Source organism: Coregonus clupeaformis, chromosome 28 (genome assembly GCF_020615455.1).
Source record: "Coregonus clupeaformis isolate EN_2021a chromosome 28, ASM2061545v1, whole genome shotgun sequence".
Lineage (NCBI taxonomy): Eukaryota > Metazoa > Chordata > Actinopteri > Salmoniformes > Salmonidae > Coregonus > Coregonus clupeaformis.
The window spans coordinates 25,774,723-25,798,939 of record NC_059219.1 but is presented as its reverse complement, the minus strand read 5'-3'; the positions used below and the strand labels follow the sequence as shown (position 1 = coordinate 25,798,939).

The window sequence follows — 24,217 nt, the reverse complement described above, 5'->3', positions numbered from 1 at the left end:
CCCATGGCTGGGAGCGGGACTGGACAGATACAGGGAGACATTAGACATCACCCACGGCTGGAAGGGACTGGACAGATTCAGGGAGACGTTAGACATCACCCACGGCTGGAGGGGACTGGACAGATTCAGGGAGACGTTAGACATCACCCACGGCTGGAGGGGACTGGACAGATTCAGGGAGACGTTAGACATCACCCACGGCTGGAGGGGACTGGACAGATTCAGGGAGACGTTAGACATCACCCATGGCTGGGAGCGGGACTGGACAGATTCAGGGAGACGTTAGACATCACCCACGGCTGGAGGGGACTGGACAGATTCAGGGAGACGTTAGACATCACCCACGGCTGGAGGGGACTGGACAGATTCAGGGAGACGTTAGACATCACCCACGGCTGGAGGGGACTGGACAGATTCAGGGAGACGTTAGACATCACCCACGGCTGGAGGGGACTGGACAGATTCAGGGAGACGTTAGACATCACCCACGGCTGGAGGGGACTGGACAGATTCAGGGAGACGTTAGACATCACCCACGGCTGGAGGGGACTGGACAGATTCAGGGAGACGTTAGACATCACCCACGGCTGGAGGGGACTGGACAGATTCAGGGAGACGTTAGACATCACCCACGGCTGGAGGGGACTGGACAGATTCAGGGAGACGTTAGACATCACCCACGGCTGGAGGGGACTGGACAGATTCAGGGAGACGTTAGACATCACCCACGGCTGGAGGGGACTGGACAGATTCAGGGAGACGTTAGACATCACCCATGGCTGGGAGGGGACTGGACAGACACAGGGATCTGTTAGACATCACCCACGGCTGGAGGGGACTGGACAGATTCAGGGAGACGTTAGACATCACCCATGGCTGGAGGGGACTGGACAGATTCAGGGAGACGTTAGACATCACCCACGGCTGGGAGCGGGACTGGACAGACACAGGGATCTGTTAGACATCACCCATGGCTGGCTGGGTTATACTGTACTCTTGAACTCTGAACTTGTTCTGAAGAGATTCAGTTTCCAATGATTTTGGAATTCGTCTTTTCCATGAAGATTGTGATGGCAAATGACAATGGCAATTGTTTTTCCGCTATACTCCAAGACAAAGCCCTGTGTACCTTAATGGCTCTAGTCTAAGCTATTTATTATCATACAGGTATATCCTGAGCATTCCCTCTCACCTATTCGTCCAGTAGCAGCGCTGTTATTTACCAGTGTTCCATTCAGGGACTGAGCTGTCCCCACCCGCCTCTCTCCCTCCCTCCCCCCTCCTTCTCACCTGTTCGTCCAGTAGTCGTTGAATTGTTGACCAGTGTTCCACTCAGGGACTGAACCTCGACCCCATACAGCTGTCCTGGTACCAGACCCTGAAAGTCCAGCTCAGTGACGTGTTTGGGGACAGGTCTGGTCTCCAGAAGGTGTCCTCCCTGGGATAGGGACACGGTGTACATGTCCACGTCCCCATCACCAGGGGTCCAGGACACCCTCAGGCTGGCAGCCTGGTCCCCTGGCCGGGCATGGAGGTTCCTCACCTGGCTGGGGACTGGGGGGGGGGGGGGGAGGAGGTTGAGAGAGAAGGTAGAGAGACAGTAGGGAAGAGAGGGGGGATGGAGGAGAGTGGAGATGGGTCAGAATGTGGCACTCACAATGTGGATCACACTAACAAAAAATTGGCACTTAGAGCAAAATAAGTTAAAGGAAAGATTCGCCGAAAAACAATGTTATGTTTTAAAAAAATCTTTAGATGATGTTCTAGAAGGTGATGACAATAGGTTATTCTGTTGTTTTACCTGTAATATCTGTGACAGAAATGCTATGAAATGCAACGTGAGGTTATTTAGAAAATCAACCCTGTCTGTTGCCCACTCTGTGTCCCGACTGACCTGTCCTGCCCTCGATGAACTGCGGTCTCTGGTAAGGTCCGCTGAAGGTGGACACCACGATCTTGTACAGGCGTCCCGGGGTGAGCGAGGTCAGGCGGTGGTCGCGGGCCTCGTTGCCCAGGGTTACTGGCGGGTAAACCCGCGTGTCGTTGAAGAGGACCTGGACCTCGTAGTGGTCAACGTCCCCCAGTGCTGGAGACCAGGTGACCACCAGATCACCTGTACCACTGTCACCCAGGCCCAGGCTCCGGACCGCAGAGGGGACTATGGAGACATTCAAATATAACTTTATTTAAAGATTTAAACTAGTCACACAACACCAAAGGGCTCAATGGTTTCATTGGCTGAGGGGAATTTGACCCATGATGCCCACTAGTTTAAGGTTAGCTTTGCGCTGCAAAATGTTACTGATTGTGATCGTAGGATACAATTCCCATGTGCGAAATTCTAGATTTCACACATACAAATTCTTCCAAATAAGTTGTATATTGGTTTCCATGGACTTGTCCACACAGAATATTCAGCAGTACAGCATTTCACTTAAACCTCCTGACAACACCGTCGTAGCAATAGCCACATCATCACAGAACGTGTAATAAACTCACACGTCCTCCCGTCAGTAGACACACTGGACTGGTACTCTCCGCTCCAGGTGCTGACAGTGACCGTATAGAGCCTCCCAGGGACCAGGGAGCTGAACACACAGTCGTTCTGCGACCGCGCCACGGTCTGGTTCTGGAGGACCGTGTTGTTGTACTTGATGACCACCTCGTAACGGTCCAAGTCTCCGGCCGCATGACGCCAGTAGACTTTCAGGAAGTCGTCCCTGGCAGAGTGGATGGCGTTGGGGTTCTGGACACTGGAGGGTTCTGGGTAAGGGGTGAGGGGTGGAGGAGATGTCATGAGGTCAAGAGGTCAAATAGGATGTGGATGTTTTTCATTAAACACAACACTGTTGTTATTTTAAGAGATACACATTTTCTCCAAAAGATTTTCCTCCAAATGTTCCCTACCAATTGAACAGTTTGTGTCCTAGATCACAAGACAACAATCTGCCATTAGGTTATTTGATCAATATTAACACATTCATCCATGTAGCTATATTAGCAGAGGGACACATAGTGATCAAGATGAGGGGCACAAGAGATGGTGTGTGTGTGAATGCGTGTGTGTGTGTGTGTGTGTGTGTGTGTCGGTGTGTGTGACCTACGTGTACGAGCCGTCACCACCGTGTTGTTCTCGAAGCTGCCGCTGCGGGTTGCTATGGAGATGGTGTACAGCCTCCCTGACTTGAGGGAGTTGAACACACACTCTGGGCTGGCCTTGGACACCACCAGGGTGTGTACAGTCCTTTCGCGGTCCTTCAGCAGGACCAGGTAACTGTCCACATCTCCGACCGCCGGCTGCCACGACACCCCCAGGAAGTCCGGACGGCCGTTGTTACTGACCGTCACCTCTCCGACCCCAGCTGGCACTGTGAAGGGACAGAATGGGCTGAAGGGTAGTGAGGTCGACTGGGTTAAAAATCCTGCGACCCCGAAACTGTGTTGCCTGCTGAGCTAAAGAGTACGGTTTCATGTTATTTGGCTTCCATTCATTTTGTACATCCGGACATTACTCCTGCAACACACAATTTATTTTTGGAATTTTTAACATTTTGAAAGGTTAACGACGGACTTGATTAAATATATAATAGTGAGAAGAGAAAGGTTTAGTTCAAGTGTCCTTCATTTCTATCCGGTCAGCTGAAAGTTAGACGAAAGTTGTCTGAATGTTATCTGAAAGTGGTGTTTGTTTTCATCAACCCCTGCCCCCCCCGGAGTTAATTAAAAGGAGGAAGTGGTGGGGCCCAAAATAACCAGAACTTTCCTGGGGAAGAGAATTGTGGTCAGACAGGAAGTCTTTGAACGGGACCTTGGAGAGTTTTTTTGTAGTTGAAAACAAAAGCTTCCTGAACATTCCAGACATTCTCTTTTGTGTTGGAACACAATATTACGTTTGTCTCTCGGAGATCGTATCTTATAATTAATGTTGGTGACAATCACCATAACAATGACTGATTTACCACGATTGTCAGGCATCCACTCTTATACAACACATCTCTAAGCATAGAATAAAGAATGCCTGGCCTTCACTATATGGTCCCGTGGTCCCGCGGTCCTCTGTAGCTCAGCTGGTAGAGCACGGCGCTTGTAACGCCAAGGTAGTGGGTTCGATCCCCGGGACCACCCATACGTAAAGATGTATGCACACATGACTGTAAGGCTCTTTGGATAAAAGCGTCTGCTAAATGGCATATTATTATGATATTATTATATTACATACTGTACATACACACACAGCAGTAATGGACAAGACTACCAGGAAGAACATACAGGACAACGCCCAAAACAAACGCCTGGCTCACGTGTCGGTCAGTTTCTGTTCATGTGGATGATACATTTGAGTAAATGCATAAATATGAACTGTTCCTAATATTTTTACTTACCAGTGCGTCCCTCAGCCACGGCCTGTTTCGACACCATCCCGCCACTGACAGTACTGACCACCAGCCTGTAGGAGGCACCAGGCCTGAGGTCTCTGAGCTGCAGAGAGGTGGTGTTGGCTGGGACGGTGTGGTTCTGCACTGCCTGGTTGTTGTGGAGGAGCTCCAGGCTGCAGTAGTCCAGGTCTCCAGGGGGGAGTTCCCAGCTTGCCTGTAAGCTGTCCACGTGGCCTCGGCTGCTCAGGTGGACACGGCTCACCTCCATGGGGACTGCAGACAGACAGGCTCAGTTACTGTCAGTCTCCATTTTGTAAATAGAGCTTATTTTATCTCAGCAGGCTCATTATTGCCCTTTGTGAGTCAGGCTTTACCTGGAAACTGAAACAAAGTAAAAGCATATTTGTACGTGCTGATTGGATAAATAGAGATGACCTCAACTACAAAGGGACATTATCATTGAGTCCCTCTGTTTGGATAAACATCTTAGCTACAAAGGGACAGTATCATTGAGTCCCTCTGTTTGGATAAACATCTTAGCTACAAAGGGACAGTATCATTGAGTCCCTCTGTTTGGATAAATAAAAGTCTTACCATAGAGATGACCTCAGCTACAAAGGGACAGTATCATTGAGTCCCTCTGTTTCAGTGTGTTGTGTATAAATATCCATACAGGTGCTATAGCAACCCTCTCACCTGTCCTCCCTAGCACCGAGACAGAGCTGTTGAGCTCCCCGCTCTTGGTTGTCACGGTGATGGTGAACAGGCGTCCGGGCGTGAGCACGTTGAAGGTGCACTCCCTCATGTCGCGGGTCAGGTCTCTCGTGGCAACCGTGGCGTTGGCATGGCGAAGCTCCACGGTGTAGCCGTCCCTGGCTGAGTTGGGGGCGTGACTCCACAGGGCGCTGAGGGAGGTCTCGTCAGCATGGCGGATATGGAGCTCTGAGACGGGGCTTAGGAGCTAGGGAGAGATAGAGAGAGGAGAGCGAGAGAGAGAGAGAGAGAGAGACAGAGAGAGAGAGAGAGAGAGAGAGAGAGAGAGAGAGAGAGAGAGAGAGAGAGAGAGGAAGGGAAGGGAAGGGAAGAAGAGAAGGGGAGAAAGAAGGTTTGAAGAAATAGAGAGAAGGATGAGATGATGATGTCATGAGTTCTTTTTTCATTCTTACTGACGACCGTATCTTTCTCCTGCTCCATTCTGTTGTTGTGTAGCTCACCTAGTCCTCTGTGGCAGTACTCCACGGTGCCGTGCTCCCCGGCACTCTCCACTCTGACCCCAGCCCTGTAGGTCCTCCCAGGGACCAGTCCCAGGCCAGAGAAGGTGTACTCCACCACCCCCTTCTCCACGGTCCTGTTATCCAGAGTCTGGGTCCCATTCAACAGCAGCACCGTGTACTTCTCCCAGTCTCCACCAGGGGGAGCCCACGTCACCTTCAGAGAGTTGGAGTCATCCAGCGCCACCATAGAGAGCTGGGACACTTTATCTGGGACTGGGAAGGAGAGAAGAAGGAATATTGATTAGACAGACCAGTTAAAGGACCAGTCTGGAGTATTTCATTTTGTTCATTTATAAAGGCCTGATAAGGTAAGGCAATCTACTGCTCTATAGCAACTCTCTAAAAGGTAAGAAGTAATACCCTTAAGGCGTCAGCGTACTTCAGTTCGACGTGCGCCTAACCGAATGAGTGTGCTCCATACTCCCTTAAAAGACCTTAGTACTGTTTGTCCATTTTGAGACACCGTAGATAGCCTGAATTAATCTAAGATAACTCAAGGAATCTGTCATTCATTTTGACATTTACATCTCAATGACAAAAAATGGCATGAAAACTAGTCTTCTCTCGTTGAATAATAACAAAGACTTTATTGAAGAATCCCTACAGTTGACCAATCACCAACGAAGGGGTGTAGACTTCGGCTATCGACTTCGGCTTTCCTCCAGAAAAATGGTTGTGTTGCCCGAACAGCCGAAAATACCCTCACCAAAGCCGAAAAAACCCTCACGAACAAAAAAACGTCACAAAATGTCGTCATAATATATGCACAAACTCTTCCGAACAGTTTCGGCTGGGAAGCACGCGGACGACTTTACACAACTACATAATGGACAAATTCTTATCCACTTGATTAATCCATGAAATGTAATCACATAGTTAGCTCTTGCTGAACTCTTAACAGAGTGTTTAAATTAAACAGTCACATTTGAGGGGAATAATCATCCCACCCCCCGTATCCCCTTGGCTTTAATAGCAGAGGCCCTCTTCAACAGGAAGTGTGCTCCTCTCAACAAACGAAAGGCTTCAGTGCTTTTCTGAGAACACTAATTGTTAGCCTACTAGACTAGGGACAAGACGTTTTCCTGACCACGCCACAGAATTTGTCCTGGTTTATAAGATATTTTCTATACACCTGTGTTAGCCGAGGCAGTTGATTGGCTGGAGAGCTCTCCACTCTTGGTGGTGACAGACACCTGATAGGTCCGTCCGGGTGTCAGCTGGTGGAAGAGGGCCTTTGTGGTGTCAGATGACACGGTCTCCTCCAGAGGGGTGGTTCCAGACGAGGACAGGGTCACAACTATAGAGTCCACATCACCCTGGGGTTGACTCCATGATGCCCTCAAACTGTCCTGGATGTTATTGTTCTCTAGCTTCAGGTTGGCGACGGCAGAGGGCACTGGAGAGAGAGAAGGGAGAGAGAGAGAGGGGGGAGGGGGAGGTGGGGAGGGGAGGAGAGAGAGGGAAGGAGGGAGAGAGAGAGAGAGACAGAGAGAGCGAGAGAAGAGAGGGGGAGGGGAGAGAGAGGGAGAGAAGGGGGAGGGAGAGGGAGAGAGAGAGAGAGAGAGAGAGAGAGAGAGGGAGAGGGAGAGGGAGGGAGAGGGAGAAGGAGAGAGAGAGAGGGAGAGAGGGAGAGAGAGAGGGGGAGAGAGAGGGGGAGAGAGGGGACAGGAGAAGGAGCAAGAGAGAGGGAGAGAGGGAGAGAGAGAGGGGGAGAGAGAGGGAGAGAGAGGAGGGAGAGAGAGAGAGAGAGAGAGAGAGGGGAGGGAGAGGAGAGAGAGGGAGAGAGAGAGAGAGAGAGAGAGAGAGAGAGAGAGAGAGCGAGGGGGAGGGGGAGAGAGAGGGAGGGGAGTGAGCGGGAGGGAGAGGGAGAGGGAGAGAGAGGTAGAGAGAGAGAGGGAGAGAGAGAGAGACAGAGAGAGCGAGAGAGGGGGGAGGGGAGAGAGAGGGAGAGAGGGGGAGGGAGAGAGAGAGAGAGGGAGAGGGAGGGGAGAGAGAGAGAGGAGAGAGAGGGAGAGAGAGAGGGGGAGAGAGAGAGAGAGGGGAGGAGGGAGAGAGAGGGAGTGAGAGAGAGAGGGGGGAGGGAGAAGGAGAGAGAGGGGGAGGGAGAGAAAGAGAGAGAGAGAGAGAGAGAGAGAGAGAGAGAGAGAGAGAGAGAGAGAGAGAGAGAGAGAGAGAGAGAGAGAGAGAGAGAGAGAGAGAGAGAGAGAGATAGAGAGAACAAACCCCATTCTTGAGTAAAAGGAAAGACATCTTAACCCTTAGCCTACAATCCTGCACCCCGGCGGAAATCGAAATAACTTCATAAAAAAATACACATCAAAATCCGTCTGTTTCAGCTTTTTTTTTTGTTTCATGGGCTGCGTCTCAATCCACCTCATCCGCCGATATAGAAAGGTGGCAGAGCTAAAGTGGTGTTGTCAGACCATGAGATTCCGAAAATCAGTCTTCTCATGAAAACATTTGTAGCGTCCGACAGGTTTGGCCTATTACGACCACTCTGTTGAAAGATGAGACTCTCACGAACACGATGGTGTCCTCCGTTTTGCTCTAGGACTCTCACAAGACTCGTCTGAAGGTCCCCGGTACCAGTTAAAAAACATTTATGGAAGTACAGTGGGGAGAACAAGTATTTGATACACTGCAGATTTTGCAGGTTTTCCTACTTACAAAGCATGTAGAGGTCTGTCATTTTTATCATAGGTACACTTCAACTGTGAGAGACGGAATCTAAAACAAAAATCCAGAAAATCACATTGTTTGATTTTTAAGTAATTAATTTGCATTTTATTGCATGACATAAGTATTTGATACGTCAGAAAAGCAGAACTTAATATTTGGTACAGAAACCTTTGTTTGCAATTACAGAGATCATACGTTTCCTGTAGGTCTTGACCAGGTTTGCACACACTGCAGCAGGGATTTTGGCCCACTCCTCCATACGGACCATCTCCAGATCCTTCAGGTTTCGGGGCTGTCGCTGGGCAATACGGACTTTCAGCTCCCTCCAAAGATTTTCTATTGGGTTCAGGTCTGGAGACTGGCTAGGCCACTCCAGCACCTTGAGATGCTTCTTACGGAGCCACTCCTTAGTTGCCCTGGCTGTGTGTTTCGGGTCGTTGTCATGCTGGAAGACCCAGCCACGACCCATCTTCAATGCTCTTACTGAGGGAAGGGAGGTTGTTGGCCAAGATCTCGCGATACATGGCCCCATCCATCCTCCCCTCAATACGGTGCAGCTCGTCCTGTCCCCTTTGCAGAAAAAGCATCCCCAAAGAATGATGTTTCCACCTCCATGCTTCACGGTTGGGATGGTGTTCTTGGGGTTGTACTCATCCTTCTTCTTCCTCCAAACACGGCGAGTGGAGTTTAGACCAAAAGCTCTATTTTTGTCTCATCAGACCACATTACCTTCTCCCATTCCTCCTCTGGATCATCCAGATGGTCATTGACAAACTTCAGACGGGCCTGGACATGCGCTGGCTTGAGCAGGGGGACCTTGCGTGCGCTGCAGGATTTTAATCCATGACGGCGTAGTGTGTTACTAATGGTTTTCTTTGAGACTGTGGTCCAAGCTCTCTTCAGGTCATTGACCAGGTCCTGCCGTGTAGTTCTGGGCTGATCCCTCACCTTCCTCATGATCATTGATGCCCCACGAGGTGAGATCTTGCATGGAGCCCCAGACCAAGGGTGAATGACCGTCATCTTGAACTTCTTCCATTTTCTAATAATTGCGCCAACAGTTAATGCTTTCTCACCAAGCTGCTTGCCTATTGTCCTGTAGCCCATCCCAGCCTTGTGCAGGTCTACAATTGTATCCCTTATGTCCTTACACAGCTCCCTGGTCTTGGCCATTGTGGAGAGGTTGGAGTCTGTTTGATTGAGTGTGTGGACAGGTGTCTTTTATACAGGTAACGAGTTCAAAGAGGTGCAGTTAATACAGGTATTGAGTGGAGAACAGGAGGGCTTCTTAAAGAAAAACTAACAGGTCTGTGAGAGCGGGAATTCTTACTGGTTGGTAGGTGATCAAATACTTATGTCATGCAATAAAATGCAAATGAATTACTTAAAAATCATACAATGTGATTTTCTGGATTTTTGTTTTAGATTCCGTCTCTCACAGTTGAAGTGTACCTATGATAAAAATTACAGACCTCTACATGCTTTGTAAGTAGGAAAACCTGGAAAATCGGCAGTGTATCAAATACTTGTTCTCCCCACTGTATATATGGAGATAGTTTAGTGCCTATAATAAGGGGATAAAACTCAATAATAATAATTTGCTGATCTTTCTGATCTCTCAGATATAGGACAGACACTTCAGGACAAACTTCCTTTAGATTTTTGGGGGGACTATCTGTTGTTCCATGTAGTGAATATGTTATTCAATGTGTTTCGATTGGCTAATAGCAGTAATGCCAACTTCCATGTTTTATCCAACAATTTTTCTATATATTTTTTGATACCTTAAATTCTAAATCAAATAGCTAAATAATCCTTGGTATGACCATCTTAAAACAATTCAGTTTCCACACATCATTTTTTTGTTGTATTGTTTGTATATGGTTGTATTTTACATATGTGTGACTGTCCTTGTCTATCAGAGTATCAGTGTTTTGTTACTTGTCATGTTTCATGTTTTTTTGTGGACCCCAGGAAGAATAGCTGGTGCTTCTGCAAAAGCTAATGGGGATGCTAATAAAGAAAGAAAGAAAGAAAGTCAGCCTTGGACAGAGGTTTACGATGGATGAAAATATTGTGGAAAATTCACACCAAACCTGGACAGTTAAAGACTAACACAGGCTTGGGTGGGAAGGGACTCTGTTGGGAAAGAAAGCAGGCTTGGGTGGGTAGGGACTCTGTTGGGAAAGAAAGCAGGCTTGGGTGGGAAGGGACTCTGTTGGGAAAGAAAGCAGGCTTGGGTGGGAAGGGACTCTGTTGGGAAAGAAAGCAGGCTTGGGTGGGTAGGGACTCTGTTGGGAAAGAAAGCAGGCTTGGGTGGGTAGGGACTCTGTTGGGAAAGAAAGCAGGCTTGGGGTGGGTAGGGACTCTGTTGGGAAAGAAAGCAGGCTTGGGTGGGAAGGGACTCTGTTGGGAAAGAAAGCAGGCTTGGGTGGGTAGGGACTCTGTTGGGAAAGAAAGCAGGCTTGGGTGGGTAGGGACTCTGTTGGGAAAGAAAGCAGGCTTGGGTGGGTAGGGACTCTGTTGGGAAAGAAAGCAGGCTTGGCCCTTGTGTCCATACCAGACCCCGACACTCAGTCTTTCCCATGTACTCAGAACCACAGGGTGCAGAGAGCAGAGGAGTGGTTGGCTTCTTCCCATATACTCAGTATACCATTCTTTGTGTGGGCTGATGACTGTGTGAGAAGCTCAAGGCTTAAAATAAATTGCTGATCACCGAAGCACATGCTTTCCTGGAATTTGGTGCGGTATGATTTGATAGCTACAATTGAATGTGTATTTCTAAATATAGTGATGACTCTACCTTACAGATAGATGTTACGATACTGTTACAGACGCTGATGTCATCGAAGGAGAGTCCATTCCAATTAATCCCATATCACGACTGAATCCCTACCTGTCTGTATTTGTGTTGAGGTGGTACTCTGGCGTCCCCCTGCCTCCGTCACCATGGTGATGTTATACACATGCCCCGGGACCAGGTCGGTGACAGTGTAGTCTGTAGCGGTGCTCTCCAGAGTCAGGTTCCTCACCACACCCACTCGGTCGAACAGCAGTAGCCTGAAAGCGCTCAGTCCTCCCTGGGCCAGGCTGCCAGGAAACTCCCAGGCTGTCTGAGGCCTTAGACACCTGTAGGCCACTGACCGTCGATGGACCTGAGAGATAGAACGGGCTGTCAGTGACTGAAAGAAGATGCCATACATCAAGCTAAGTTTAAACAAAAGTCATGTTGGGAATTCACTTATAAAGCACAGGTAAATGTTTTGATATTCAAGCAAACAAGTTCTTCAATCATATTTCAAAATCTGATCCAAAAGCAGTCACTATGTCAGGGTTGGATCACTGTCATAACAATGGCAACATAACAGACCAGTTAGATAAATAAGAGGTGTTAGAAAATATAATCACCAGAGAAGGGGTGCTACGCAGAAATACACAGAGAACTATGAAGTAGGACAGGGGAATGACAGGTCAGGGGAATGACAGGTCAGGGGAATGACGGGTCAGGGGAATGAAGGGTCAGGGGAATGACTGGTCAGGGGAATGACTGGTCAGGGGAATGACAGGACAGGGGAATGACAGGTCAGGGGAATGAAGGGTCAGGGGAATGAAGGGTCAGGGGAATGAAGGGTCAGGGGAATGACAGGTCAGGAAAATGACAGGTCAGGGGAATGAAGGGTCAGGGGAATGAAGGGTCAGGGGAATGAAGGGTCAGGGGAATGACTGGTCAGGGGAATGACAGGTCAGGGGAATGAAGGGTCAGGGGAATGACTGGTCAGGGGAATGACAGGACAGGGGAATGACAGGTCAGGGGAATGAAGGGTCAGGGGAATGAAGGGTCAGGGGAATGAAGGGTCAGGGGAATGACAGGTCAGGGAAATGACAGGTCAGGGGAATGAAGGGTCAGGGGAATGAAGGGTCAGGGGAATGAAGGGTCAGGGGAATGACTGGTCAGGGGAATGACTGGTCAGGGGAATGACTGGTCAGGGGAATGACTGGTCAGGGGAATGACTGGTCAGGGGAATGACGGGTCAGGGGAATGACTGGTCAGGGGGAATGACTGGTCAGGGGGAATGACTGGTCAGGGGAATGACTGGTCAGGGGGAATGACTGGTCAGGGGAATGACGGGTCAGGGGAATGACTGGTCAGGGGAATGACTGGTCAGGGGAATGACGGGTCAGGGGAATGACTGGTCAGGGGAATGACTGGTCAGGGGAATGACTGGTCAGGGGAATGACTGGTCAGGGGAATGAAGGGTCAGGGGAATGACTGGTCAGGGGAATGAAGGGTCAAGGGAATGACTGGTCAGGGGGAATGACGGGTCAGGGGAATGACTGGTCAGGGGGAATGACTGGTCAGGGGGAATGAAGGGTCAGGGGAATGACTGGTCAGGGGAATGACGGGTCAGGGGAATGACTGGTCAGGGGAATGACTGGTCAGGGGAATGACTGGTCAGGGGAATGACTGGTCAGGGGAATGACTGGTCAGGGGAATAACTGGTCAGTGGAATGACAGGTCAGGGGAATGACTGGTCAGGGGAATGAAGGGTCAAGGGAATGACTGGTCAGGGGAATGACTGGTCAGGGGAATGACTGGTCAGGGGAATAACTGGTCAGGGGAATAACTGGTCAGGGGAATGACTGGTCAGGGGAATGAAGGGTCAGGGGAATGACAGGTCAGGGGAATGACAGGTCAGGGGAATGACTGGTCAGGGGAATGACTGGTCAGGGGAATGAAGGGTCAGGGGAATGACTGGTCAGGGGAATAACTGGTCAGGGGAATGACTGGTCAGGGGAATAACTGGTCAGGGGAATAACTGGTCAGGGGAATGACAGGTCAGGGGAATAACTGGTCAGGGGAATGAAGGGTCAGGGGAATGACTGGTCAAGGGAATGACGGTCAGGGGAATGACTGGTCAGGGGGAATGACGGGTCAGGGGAATGACTGGTCAGGGGAATGACTGGTCAGGGGAATGACTGGTCAGGGGAATGAAGGGTCAGGGGAATGACTGGTCAGGGGAATGACTGGTCAAGGGAATGACGGGTCAGGGGAATGACTGGTCAGGGGGAATGACGGGTCAGGGGAATGACTGGTCAGGGGGAATGACTGGTCAGGGGGAATGACTGGTCAGGGGAATGACTGGTCAGGGGAATGACTGGTCAGGGGAATGAAGGGTCAGGGGAATGACAGGTCAGGGGAATGACTGGTCAGGGGAATGACTGGTCAGGGGAATGAAGGGTCAGGGGAATGACAGGTCAGGGGAATGACAGGTCAGGGGAATGACTGGTCGGGGGAATGAAGGGTCAGGGGAATGACTGGTCAGGGGAATAACTGGTCAGGGGAATGACAGGTCAGGGGAATGACTGGTCAGGGGAATGACTGGTCAGGGGAATAACTGGTCAGTGGAATGACAGGTCAGGGGAATGACTGGTCAGGGGAATGAAGGGTCAAGGGAATGACTGGTCAGGGGAATGACTGGTCAGGGGAATGACTGGTCAGGGGAATGACTGGTCAGGGGAATAACTGGTCAGGGGAATAACTGGTCAGGGGAATGACTGGTCAGGGGAATGAAGGGTCAAGGGAATGACTGGTCAGGGGAATGACAGGTCAGGGGAATGACTGGTCAGGGGAATGACTGGTCAGGGGAATGAAGGGTCAGGGGAATGACTGGTCAGGGGAATGACTGGTCAGGGGAATGACTGGTCAGGGGAATGACTGGTCAGGGGAATGACTGGTCAGGGGAATGACTGGTCAGGGGAATGACTGGTCAGGGGAATGAAGGGTCAGGGGAATGACTGGTCAGGGGAATGACTGGTCAGGGGAATGACTGGTCAGGGGAATGACTGGTCAGGGGAATGACTGGTCAGGGGAATGAAGGGTCAGGGGAATGACTGGTCAGGGGAATGACAGGTCAGGGGAATGAAGGGTCAGGGGAATGACTGGTCAGGGGAATGACTGGTCAGGGGAATGACTGGTCAGGGGAATGACTGGTCAGGGGAATGACTGGTCAGGGGAATGACTGGTCAGGGGAATGAAGGGTCAGGGGAATGACTGATGAATAATGCTGATGAATGTTTCATTAGGAGTGGAGTGATGGCAGGCAGATCTTCACAGAAACTACATAGAGCTACAGGTCTCTACTCTCTGAGAGGAATGACTGGCGCTGTTATAAAATGTCTCATCAGAACAAAAACAGAACAACACAGAACTTCATAGAACTACAGGTTTATATTCTCTGAGAACAGACCAGTAGAGAGGCTCTGAGAACAGACCAGTAGATAGATTTGGAGAATAGACCAGTAGAAAGACTCTGAAAACAGACCGGTAGAGAGACTCTGAGAACAGACCAGTAGAGAGACTGAGGCTCTGAGAACAGACCAGCAGAGAGGCTCTGAGAACAGACCAGTAGAGAGACTCTGAGAACAGACCAGTAGAGAGACTCTGAGAACAGACCAGTAGAGAGGCTGAAACTCTGAGAACAGACCAGCAGAGAGACTCTGAGAACAGACCAGTAGAGAGAATCTGAGAACAGACCAGTAGAGAGACTCTGAGAACAGACCAGTAGAGAGGCTCTGAGAACAGACCAGTAGAGAGGCTCTGAGAACAGACCAGTAGAGAGGCTGAAACTCTGAGAACAGACCAGTAGAGAGAATCTGAGAACAAACCAGTAGAAAGACTCTGAGAACAGACCAGTAGAGAGGCTCTGAGAACAGACCAGTAGAGAGGCTCTGAGAACAGACCAGTAGAGAGACTCTGAGAACAGACCAGCAGAGAGACTCTGAGAACAGACCAGTAGAGAGGCTCTGAGAACAGACCAGTAGAGAGACTCTGAGAACAGACCAGCAGAGAGACTCTGAGAACAGACCAGTAGAGAGACTCTGAGAACAGACCAGTAGAGAGACTCTGAGAACAGACCAGTAGAGAGACTCTGAGAACAGACCAGTAGAGAGGCTCTGAGAACAGACCAGTAGAGAGGCTCTGAGAACAGACCAGTAGAGAGACTCTGAGAACAGACCAGTAGAGAGACTCTGAGAACAGACCAGTAGAGAGGCTCTGAGAACAGACCAGTAGAGAGACTCTGAGAACAGACCAGCAGAGAGACTCTGAGAACAGACCAGTAGAGAGACTCTGAGAACAGACCAGTAGAGAGACTCTGAGAACAGACCAGTAGAGAGACTCTGAGAACAGACCAGTAGAGAGACTCTGAGAACAGACCAGTAGAGAGGCTCTGAGAACAGACCAGTAGAGAGGCTCTGAGAACAGACCAGTAGAGAGACTCTGAGAACAGACCAGTAGAGAGACTCTGAGAACAGACCAGTAGAGAGACTCTGAGAACAGACCAGTAGAGAGACTCTGAGAACAGACCAGTAGAGAGACTCTGAGAACAGACCAGTGGAGATACTCTGAGAACAGACCAGTAGAGAGACTCTGAGAACAGACCAGTAGAGAGGCTCTGAGAACAGACCAGTAGAGAGGCTCTGAGAACAGACCAGTAGAGAGACTCTGAGAACAGACCAGTAGAGAGACTCTGAGAACAGACCAGTAGAGAGACTCTGAGAACAGACCAGTAGAGAGACTCTGAGAACAGACCAGTAGAGAGGCTCTGAGAACAGACCAGTAGAGAGACTCTGAGAACTGAACCAGTAGAGAGACTCTGAGAACAGACCAGTAGAGAGACTCTGAGAACAGACCAGTAGAGAGACTCTGAGAACAGACCAGTAGAGAGGCTCTGAGAACAGACCAGTAGAGAGACTCTGAGAACAGACCAGTAGAGAGACTCTGAGAACAGACCAGTAGAGAGACTCTGAGAACAGACCAGTAGAGAGGCTCTGAGAACAGACCAGTAGAGAGGCTCTGAGAACAGACCAGTAGAGAGACTCTGAGAACAGACCAGTAGAGAGGCTGAAACTCTGAGAACAGACCAGCAGAGAGACTCTGAGAACAGACCAGTAGAGAGACTCTGAGAACAGACCAGTAGAGAGACTCTGAGAACAGACCAGTAGAGAGGCTCTGAGAACAGACCAGTAGAGAGGCTCTGAGAACAGACCAGTAGAGAGGCTGAGACTCTGAGAACAGACCAGTAGAGAGACTCTGAGAACAGACCAGTAGAGAGACTCTGAGAACAGACCAGTAGAGAGGCTCTGAGAACAGACCAGTAGAGAGGCTCTGAGAACAGACCAGTAGAGAGACTCTGAGAACAGACCAGCAGAGAGACTCTGAGAACAGACCAGTAGAGAGGCTCTGAGAACAGACCAGTAGAGAGACTCTGAGAACAGACCAGTAGAGAGACTCTGAGAACAGACCAGTAGAGAGACTCTGAGAACAGACCAGTAGAGAGACTCTGAGAACAGACCAGTAGAGAGACTCTGAGAACAGACCAGTAGAGAGGCTCTGAGAACAGACCAGTAGAGAGGCTCTGAGAACAGACCAGTAGAGAGACTCTGAGAACAGACCAGCAGAGAGACTCTGAGAACAGACCAGTAGAGAGGCTCTGAGAACAGACCAGTAGAGAGACTCTGAGAACAGACCAGCAGAGAGACTCTGAGAACAGACCAGTAGAGAGACTCTGAGAACAGACCAGTAGAGAGACTCTGAGAACAGACCAGTAGAGAGACTCTGAGAACAGACCAGTAGAGAGACTCTGAGAACAGACCAGCAGAGAGGCTCTGAGAACAGACCAGTAGAGAGGCTCTGAGAACAGACCAGTAGAGAGACTCTGAGAACAGACCAGCAGAGAGACTCTGAGAACAGACCAGTAGAGAGACTCTGAGAACAGACCAGTAGAGAGACTCTGAGAACAGACCAGTAGAGAGACTCTGAGAACAGACCAGTGGAGATACTCTGAGGACAGACCAGTAGAGAGACTCTGAGAACAGACCAGCAGAGAGGCTCTGAGAACAGACCAGTAGAGAGACTCTGAGAACAGACCAGTAGAGAGACTCTGAGAACAGACCAGTAGAGAGACTCTGAGAACAGACCAGTAGAGAGACTCTGAGAACAGACCAGTAGAGAGACTCTGAGAACAGACCAGTAGAGAGGCTCTGAGAACAGACCAGTAGAGAGACTCTGAGAACTGAACCAGTAGAGAGACTCTGAGAACAGACCAGTAGAGAGACTCTGAGAACAGACCAGTAGAGAGACTCTGAGAACAGACCAGCAGAGAGGCTCTGAGAACAGACCAGTAGAGAGACTCTGAGAACAGACCAGTAGAGAGACTCTGAGAACAGACCAGTAGAGAGACTCTGAGAACAGACCAGTAGAGAGGCTCTGAGAACAGACCAGTAGAGAGACTCAGAGAACAGACCAGCAGAGAGGCTCTGAGAACAGACCAGCAGAGAGACTCTGAGAACAGACCAGTAGAGAGACTCTGAGAACAGACCAGTAGAGAGACTCTGAGAACAGACCAGTAGAGAGACTCTGAGAACAGACCAGTAGAGAGACTCAGAGAACAGACCAGTAGAGAGGCTCTGAGAACAGACCAGTAGAGAGACTCTGAGAACAGACCAGTAGAGAGACTCTGAGAACAGACCAGCAGAGAGGCTCTGAGAACAGACCAGTAGAGAGGCTCTGAGAACAGACCAGTAGAGAGACTCAGAGAACAGACCAGTAGAGAGACTCTGAGAACAGACCAGTAGAGAGACTCTGAGAACAGACCAGCAGAGAGACTCTGAGAACAGACCAGTAGAGAGACTCTGAGAACAGACCAGTAGAGAGACTCTGAGAACAGACCAGTAGAGAGGCTCTGAGAACAGACCAGCAGAGAGGCTCTGAGAACAGCCCAGCAGAGAGACTCTGAGAACAGACCAGCAGAGAGGCTCTAAGAACAGACCAGCAGAGGGGTGCGTGGTGGAGATGGCGGAAGGAGATATGATTGTTTCATAGCTGTTTAAAGTTCTCTGGCCACGGCTTCAGCCCCGGTCCGGCCCCGGGCCCCGCTGGGAGGGGACGATGGGAACGTGGAGATAAAGGGGACCTTTTAGATGGGCGGGGGGGGGGCAGGGGGCGAGCCCTGACTCCCTATCCCAGGCAGGCAGGCAGGCGCCCCTCTGGGTGGGTACAGTGGTGGGTTAACTAATGTCTACAGTCACATTGAAATGACAAGGATGAGAATAGGTCCCGTTCCAAATCATTATTTATTTCCTTCCAATTAGTTTAAATGTTAGTATGATAACTCTAGCCATGGATTGTCTAAATGCCACTTCTATTCTGTGTTAAAAATAGCTATAGATAAGAAGTGATATTCCAACTGATGGAGGGCAGTGTGCCCAGACAGGAGCGGTGTTTAGTATGATGTATGATCAGAGTCTGTTAAAGGTCTTAGTATGATGTATGATCAGAGTCTGTTAAAGGTCTTAGTATGATGTATGACCAGAGTCTGTTAAAGGTCTTAGTATGATGTATGATCAGAGTCTGTTAAAGGTCTTAGTATGATGTATGATCAGAGTCTGTTAAAGGTCTTAGTATGATGTATGACCAGAGTCTGTTAAAGGTCTTAGTATGATGTATGATCAGAGTCTGTTAAAGGTCTTAGTATGATGTATGATCAGAGTCTGTTAAAGGTCTTAGTATGATGTATGACCAGAGTCTGTTAAAGGTCTTAGTATGATGTATGACCAGAGTCTGTTAAAGGTCTTAGTATGATGTATGACCAGAGTCTGTTAAAGGGGACACAGCGTGCTGAGAAGGTCGAGAGCGGTGCCATGCACCCTAATCAGCCCAGGCCCTGTGAACCAAACACAGTGTCCAGCCCGCCACCCGTCCCCTCCACCCCCTGGACTCCCTGTATCCGTTAGTACAAAGGAACAATGGAGTCAGGAAATAGCTGGGGTGAGGGGAGAGAGAGAGAGGGGGAGAGAGAGAGAGAGAGAGAGAGAGAGAGAGAGAGAGAGAGAGAGAGAGAGAGAGAGAGAGAGAGAGAGAGACCATATTAGAGACACATATTTCCCTCAGATTACAGCGATCCACAAAGAATTCGAAAACAAACCCAATTTTGATAAACTCCCTTATCTACTGGGTGAAAAACCACAGTGTGCCATCACAGCTGCAAGATTTGTGACCTGTTGCCACAAGAAAAGGGCAACCAGTGAAGAACAAACACCATTGTAAATACAACCCATATTTATGTTTATTTATTTTCCCATTTGTACTTTAACTATTTGCACATTGTTACAACACTGTAAATATACATAATATGACATTTGAAATGTCTTTATTCTTTTGAAACTTCTGAGTGTAATGTTTACTGTTAATATTTATTGTTTATTTCAATTTTGTTTACTATCTACTTCACTTGCTTTGGCAATGTTAACACACGTTTCCCATGCCAATAAAGCCCTTAAATTGAAATTGAATTGGAGAGAGAGAGAGAGAGAGAGAGAGTGAGAGAGAGAGAGAGAGAGAGAGAGAGAGAGAGAGAGAGAGAGAGAGGAGAGAGCGAGAGAGACAGAGAGAGAGAGAGCGAGAGAGAGAGAGAGAGAGAGAGAGAGAGAGAGAGAGGAGAGAGAGAGAGAGACAGAGAGAGAGAGAGAGAGAGAGAGAGAGAGAGAGAGAGAGAGAGAGAGAGAGAGAGAGAGAGAGAGAGAGAGAGAGAGAGAGAGAGAGAGAGAGAGAGAGAGACAGAGAGAGAGAGAGAGAGAGAGAGAGAGAGAGAGAGAGAGAGAGAGAGAGAGAGAGAGAGAGAGAGAGAGAGAGAGAGAGAGAGAGAGAGAGTCTGGAAATACACACTTAAGGTCAGACACTTCTGTTCTGGGCCCCTGCCAAGTGTGTGTTCACGCATACAGATGTTGGATCTTCATTTGAGCCAGTTTTCTACAGCAGGAAAATAATCCTGCAGCAACAGGAAATGTGAATTGTTATGTGGATTATATATAATGGACATTTTTATTAGGGTTGATAAATTGTTTAGTTTTTACGTTACGTTAGGGCAAATCAAGTATTACATTTCAAAGTGGAAATTGCAAACTTTAAAAGCTTTTTTAAAACTCAAATACACTACAAGTTTGCATTTCCAGGAAAATTCACAGCAACAAAAGAGGGATCAAATTAAGATCCTACATCTGTAGAGCCATGCGCGGACACACGCTTGCACACATGTGCAGGCAAACACACACACGCACACCCACCCACACACACACACACACACACACACACACACACACACACACACACACACACACACACACACACACACACACACACACACACACACACACACACACACACCACACACTTTTACTGGTTTATCACTCTCTCTCAGCAGGGTTCCAGTTCCTGTGGTCATATCAGTGAAGCCAAGGGAAAACCAGATGAAATGAACAAAAATACACTGTCTGTATGATGTGATGACAGGCAACAGAGAGCTCTCTCCATCCTAGGAGACAAGTGGAAAAGCCTGTTGCAACTCATAGTAGAATAGGAACCTTAATGCTGGGGCCAGCATCACAGACTACACTATGTATCCAAGAGTAGAGTCAATTAAACGTGGCAACCATAAGAACACAGTCAGAGAAGCTAACGACGTGGATTTAAGACATTATAAATGCATTACTCCATAAATATCAATGATAACGAGTGGTTATGAAACACTGACTAAACTACACATTTCCTGTACACAATTCATATTATTATACAGCGCCTTCGGAAAGTATTACATTTACATTTTAGTCATTTAGCAGACGCTCTTATCCAGAGCGACTTACAGTTAGTGAGTGCATACATTGTTATTTTTTATACTGGAATCGAACCCACAACCCTGGCGTTGCAAATGCCATGCTCTACCAACTGAGCTACATAATAATATTATAATATGCCACTTAGCAGACGCTTTTATCCAAAGCGACTTACAGTCATGCGTGCATACATTTTTGTGTATGGGTGGTCCCGGGGATCGAACCCACTACCCTGGCGTTACAAGCGCCGTGCTCTACCAGCTGAGCTACAGAGGACCACATCCCTGCCGGCCATTCCCTCCCCTACCCTGGACGACGCTGGGCCAATTGTGCGCTGCCCCATGGGTCTCCCGGTCGCGGCCAGCTACGACAGAGCCTGGATTTGAACCAGGATCTCTAGTGGCACAGCTAGCACTGCGATGCAGTGCCTTAGACCACTGCGCCACTCAGGAGGACTATTCAGACCCCTTGACTTTTTCCACATTTTGTTACGTTACAGCCTTATTCTAAAATTGATTAAATTGTTTTTTCCCCTCATCAATCTACACACAATACGCCATAATGACAAAGCAAAAACAGGTTTTTAGAAATGTTTGCTAATTTATAAAAAAATAGGAAACTGAAATATCACATTTACATAAGTATTCAGACCCTTTACTCAGTACTTTGTTGAAGCACCTTTGGCAGCGATTACAGCATCGAGTCTTCTTGTGTATGACGCTACAAGCTGGGCACACCTGTATTTGGGGAGTTTCTCCCATTCTTCTCTGCAGATCCTCTCAAGCTCTCTCAGGTTGGATGGGGAACATTGCTGCACAGCTATTTTCAGGTCTCTCCAGAGATGTTAGATCAGGTTCAAGTCCGGGCTCTGGCTGGGTCACTCATGGACATTCAGAGACTTGTCCTGAAGCAACCCCTGCATTGTCTTGGCTGTGTGCTTAGGGTCGTTGTCCTGTTGGAAGGTGAAACTTCGCCCTAGTCGGAGGTCCTGAGTGCTCTGGAGCAGGTTTTCATCAAGGATCTCTCTGTACTTTGCTCCGTTCATCTTTCCCTCGATTCTGGCTAGTCTCCCAGTCCCTGCCGCCGAAAAACATTCCCACAGCATGATGCTGCCACCACCATGCTTCACCGTAGGGACGGTGCCAGGTTTCCTCCAGACGTAACGCTTGGCATTCAGGCCAAAGAGTTCAATCTTGGTTTCATCAGACCAGAGAATCTTGTTTCTCATGGTCTGACAGTCCTTTAGGTACCTTTTTGCAAACTCCAAGTGGGCTGTCATGTGTCTTTTACTGAGGCTTCTGTCTGGCCACTCTACCATAAAGGCCTGATTGGTGGAGTGCTGCAGAGATGGTTGTCCTTCTGGAAGGTTCTCCCATCTCCACAGAGGAACTCTAGAGCTCTGTCAGAGTGACCATCGGGTTCTTGGTCACCTCCCTGACCAAGGCCCTTCTCACCCGATTGCTCAGTTTGGCTGGGCGGCCAGTTCTAGGAAGAGTCTTTGTGGTTCCAAACTTCTTCCATTTAAGAATGATGGAGGCCACTGTGTTCTTGTGGACCTTTAATGCTGCAGAAATGTTTTGGTACCCTTCCCCAGATCTGTGCCTCGACACAATCCTGTCTCGGAGCTCTACGGACAATTCCATCGACCACATGGCTTGGTTTTTGCTCTGACATGCACTGTCAACTGTGGGTCCTTATATAGACAGATGTGTGCCTTTCCAAATCATATCCAATCAACTGAATTAACCACAGGTGGACTCCAATCAAGTTGTAGAAACATCTCAAGAATGATCAATGGAAACAGGATGCACCTGAACTCAGTTTCGAGTCTCATAGCAAAGGGTCTGAATACATATGTAAATAAGGTATTTATGTTTTTTTATTTTAATAAATGTTGCAAACATTTCTAAAAACCTGTTTTCACTTTGTCATTATGGGGTATTGTGTGTAGATTGCTGAGGATTTGTATCTATTTAATCCATTTTAGAATAAGGCTGTAACGTAACAAAATGTGGAAAAAGTCAAAGGGTCTGAATACTTTCCGAAATATACAAATCAAGAAAAATACCTATAATCTATTTCCCCAACATATTATCCCCAACAAAACCCCTACTTACTGGTCTGCAGGGTGACATTGGCCCGTTCTTCATCAGTCATTGACATTATTTCCAGGATGTATGATGTTCCCGGTTCCAAACTCACTACCTGGCATTGAAACATACCGTCTTCCTCCACCTCTTTCACACAGTGTGTTACTCCAGAGCTACTATCCACAGATAACACAGTGAAGTTACACTCCTGTCCCGCCGTAGTCAGTCTTAATGTTATAGATTCCATACTGCCGTTGGCCTCAGCCACGTTTATGCTACATTTCTGGTCCTCGGCGGCGGTTACACACTGAAAATAAATGATGTAATGTGTCAAAATAACATTGTGTAGCATGTGTATGCTTTTTGAGACCAAATGTTTTGGTGAAACTTAAAAAACACGTCAACATAACAGCAGCTTCTATGTCCCTCCAGCCTACAGCAACCTTTCCCAAATAAATTAACAGAAATAAAAATATATACACTTTTGAAGAAACTAGTACATTTGATGAGACTTCTATTAAGTGGTTCATCGGATATGATGGATGAAATTAGAGTTTTCTAGACTTACCAAGAGAATCCCTGACGCCACACAAAGGGTTAAACAAAAAACTTTACATTTCAGCATTTTGATTGTTGGTTTACACATTATTCACGTCCAAAAAGTTTAAATCCAAAAGTGCATAATCCAAAACCATACTCCAAAAGATGTGACAATCAGTACAAATGCCTCATCCACTTGAGTAAAACAAAAGTCCTCTGAAGCCTTGCAGTTGCGGTGTGCCAAAATCACCTAGAAAATAATAATTCAGTAGTAAGCACTCCTAGTAGATGTTGTGTGAAGACAACTGATCACAGTTTCTGTTGGAGACTTCCATCTATTCCACCTCCTCCAAACAGTAAGATACTTGAGTCGTTACAGGATATCCTCAACCAGTAAAATGCTTGTGTGACTCAAGCGCCAAGCTTCCAACGCATTCAACCAGACCCCCTAGACTCTGAATAAGGCAACACTACAATGCTACACTTTGGTGGGTATCAGTCAAATATTGCTTTGCTGATACTGTCTCTATAAGCACATTTCAATAAAACATCTTTTTTTTTATAGATGTGTTTAAAATATGTCTCTAAA

At 48.2% G+C, this 24,217-nt stretch overlaps 1 protein-coding gene across 1 annotated transcript in view; it reads right to left on the bottom strand.

The window, feature by feature from the left end:
- The window catches only part of LOC121553465 (receptor-type tyrosine-protein phosphatase beta), a gene marked incomplete at its 3' end in the record, with an annotated part of 33,894 nt that extends 9,677 nt beyond the window's left edge, over positions 1 to 24,217 (bottom strand). The window contains 12 exon segments of the mRNA XM_045208405.1: positions 1,291 to 1,554; positions 1,895 to 2,158; positions 2,500 to 2,763; positions 3,105 to 3,368; positions 4,383 to 4,649; positions 5,073 to 5,337; positions 5,547 to 5,863; positions 6,783 to 7,046; positions 11,226 to 11,356; positions 11,358 to 11,484; positions 23,116 to 23,395; positions 23,657 to 24,217. Coding sequence (XP_045064340.1) covers positions 1,291 to 1,554; positions 1,895 to 2,158; positions 2,500 to 2,763; positions 3,105 to 3,368; positions 4,383 to 4,649; positions 5,073 to 5,337; positions 5,547 to 5,863; positions 6,783 to 7,046; positions 11,226 to 11,356; positions 11,358 to 11,484; positions 23,116 to 23,395; positions 23,657 to 23,734 — 2,785 coding nt within the window.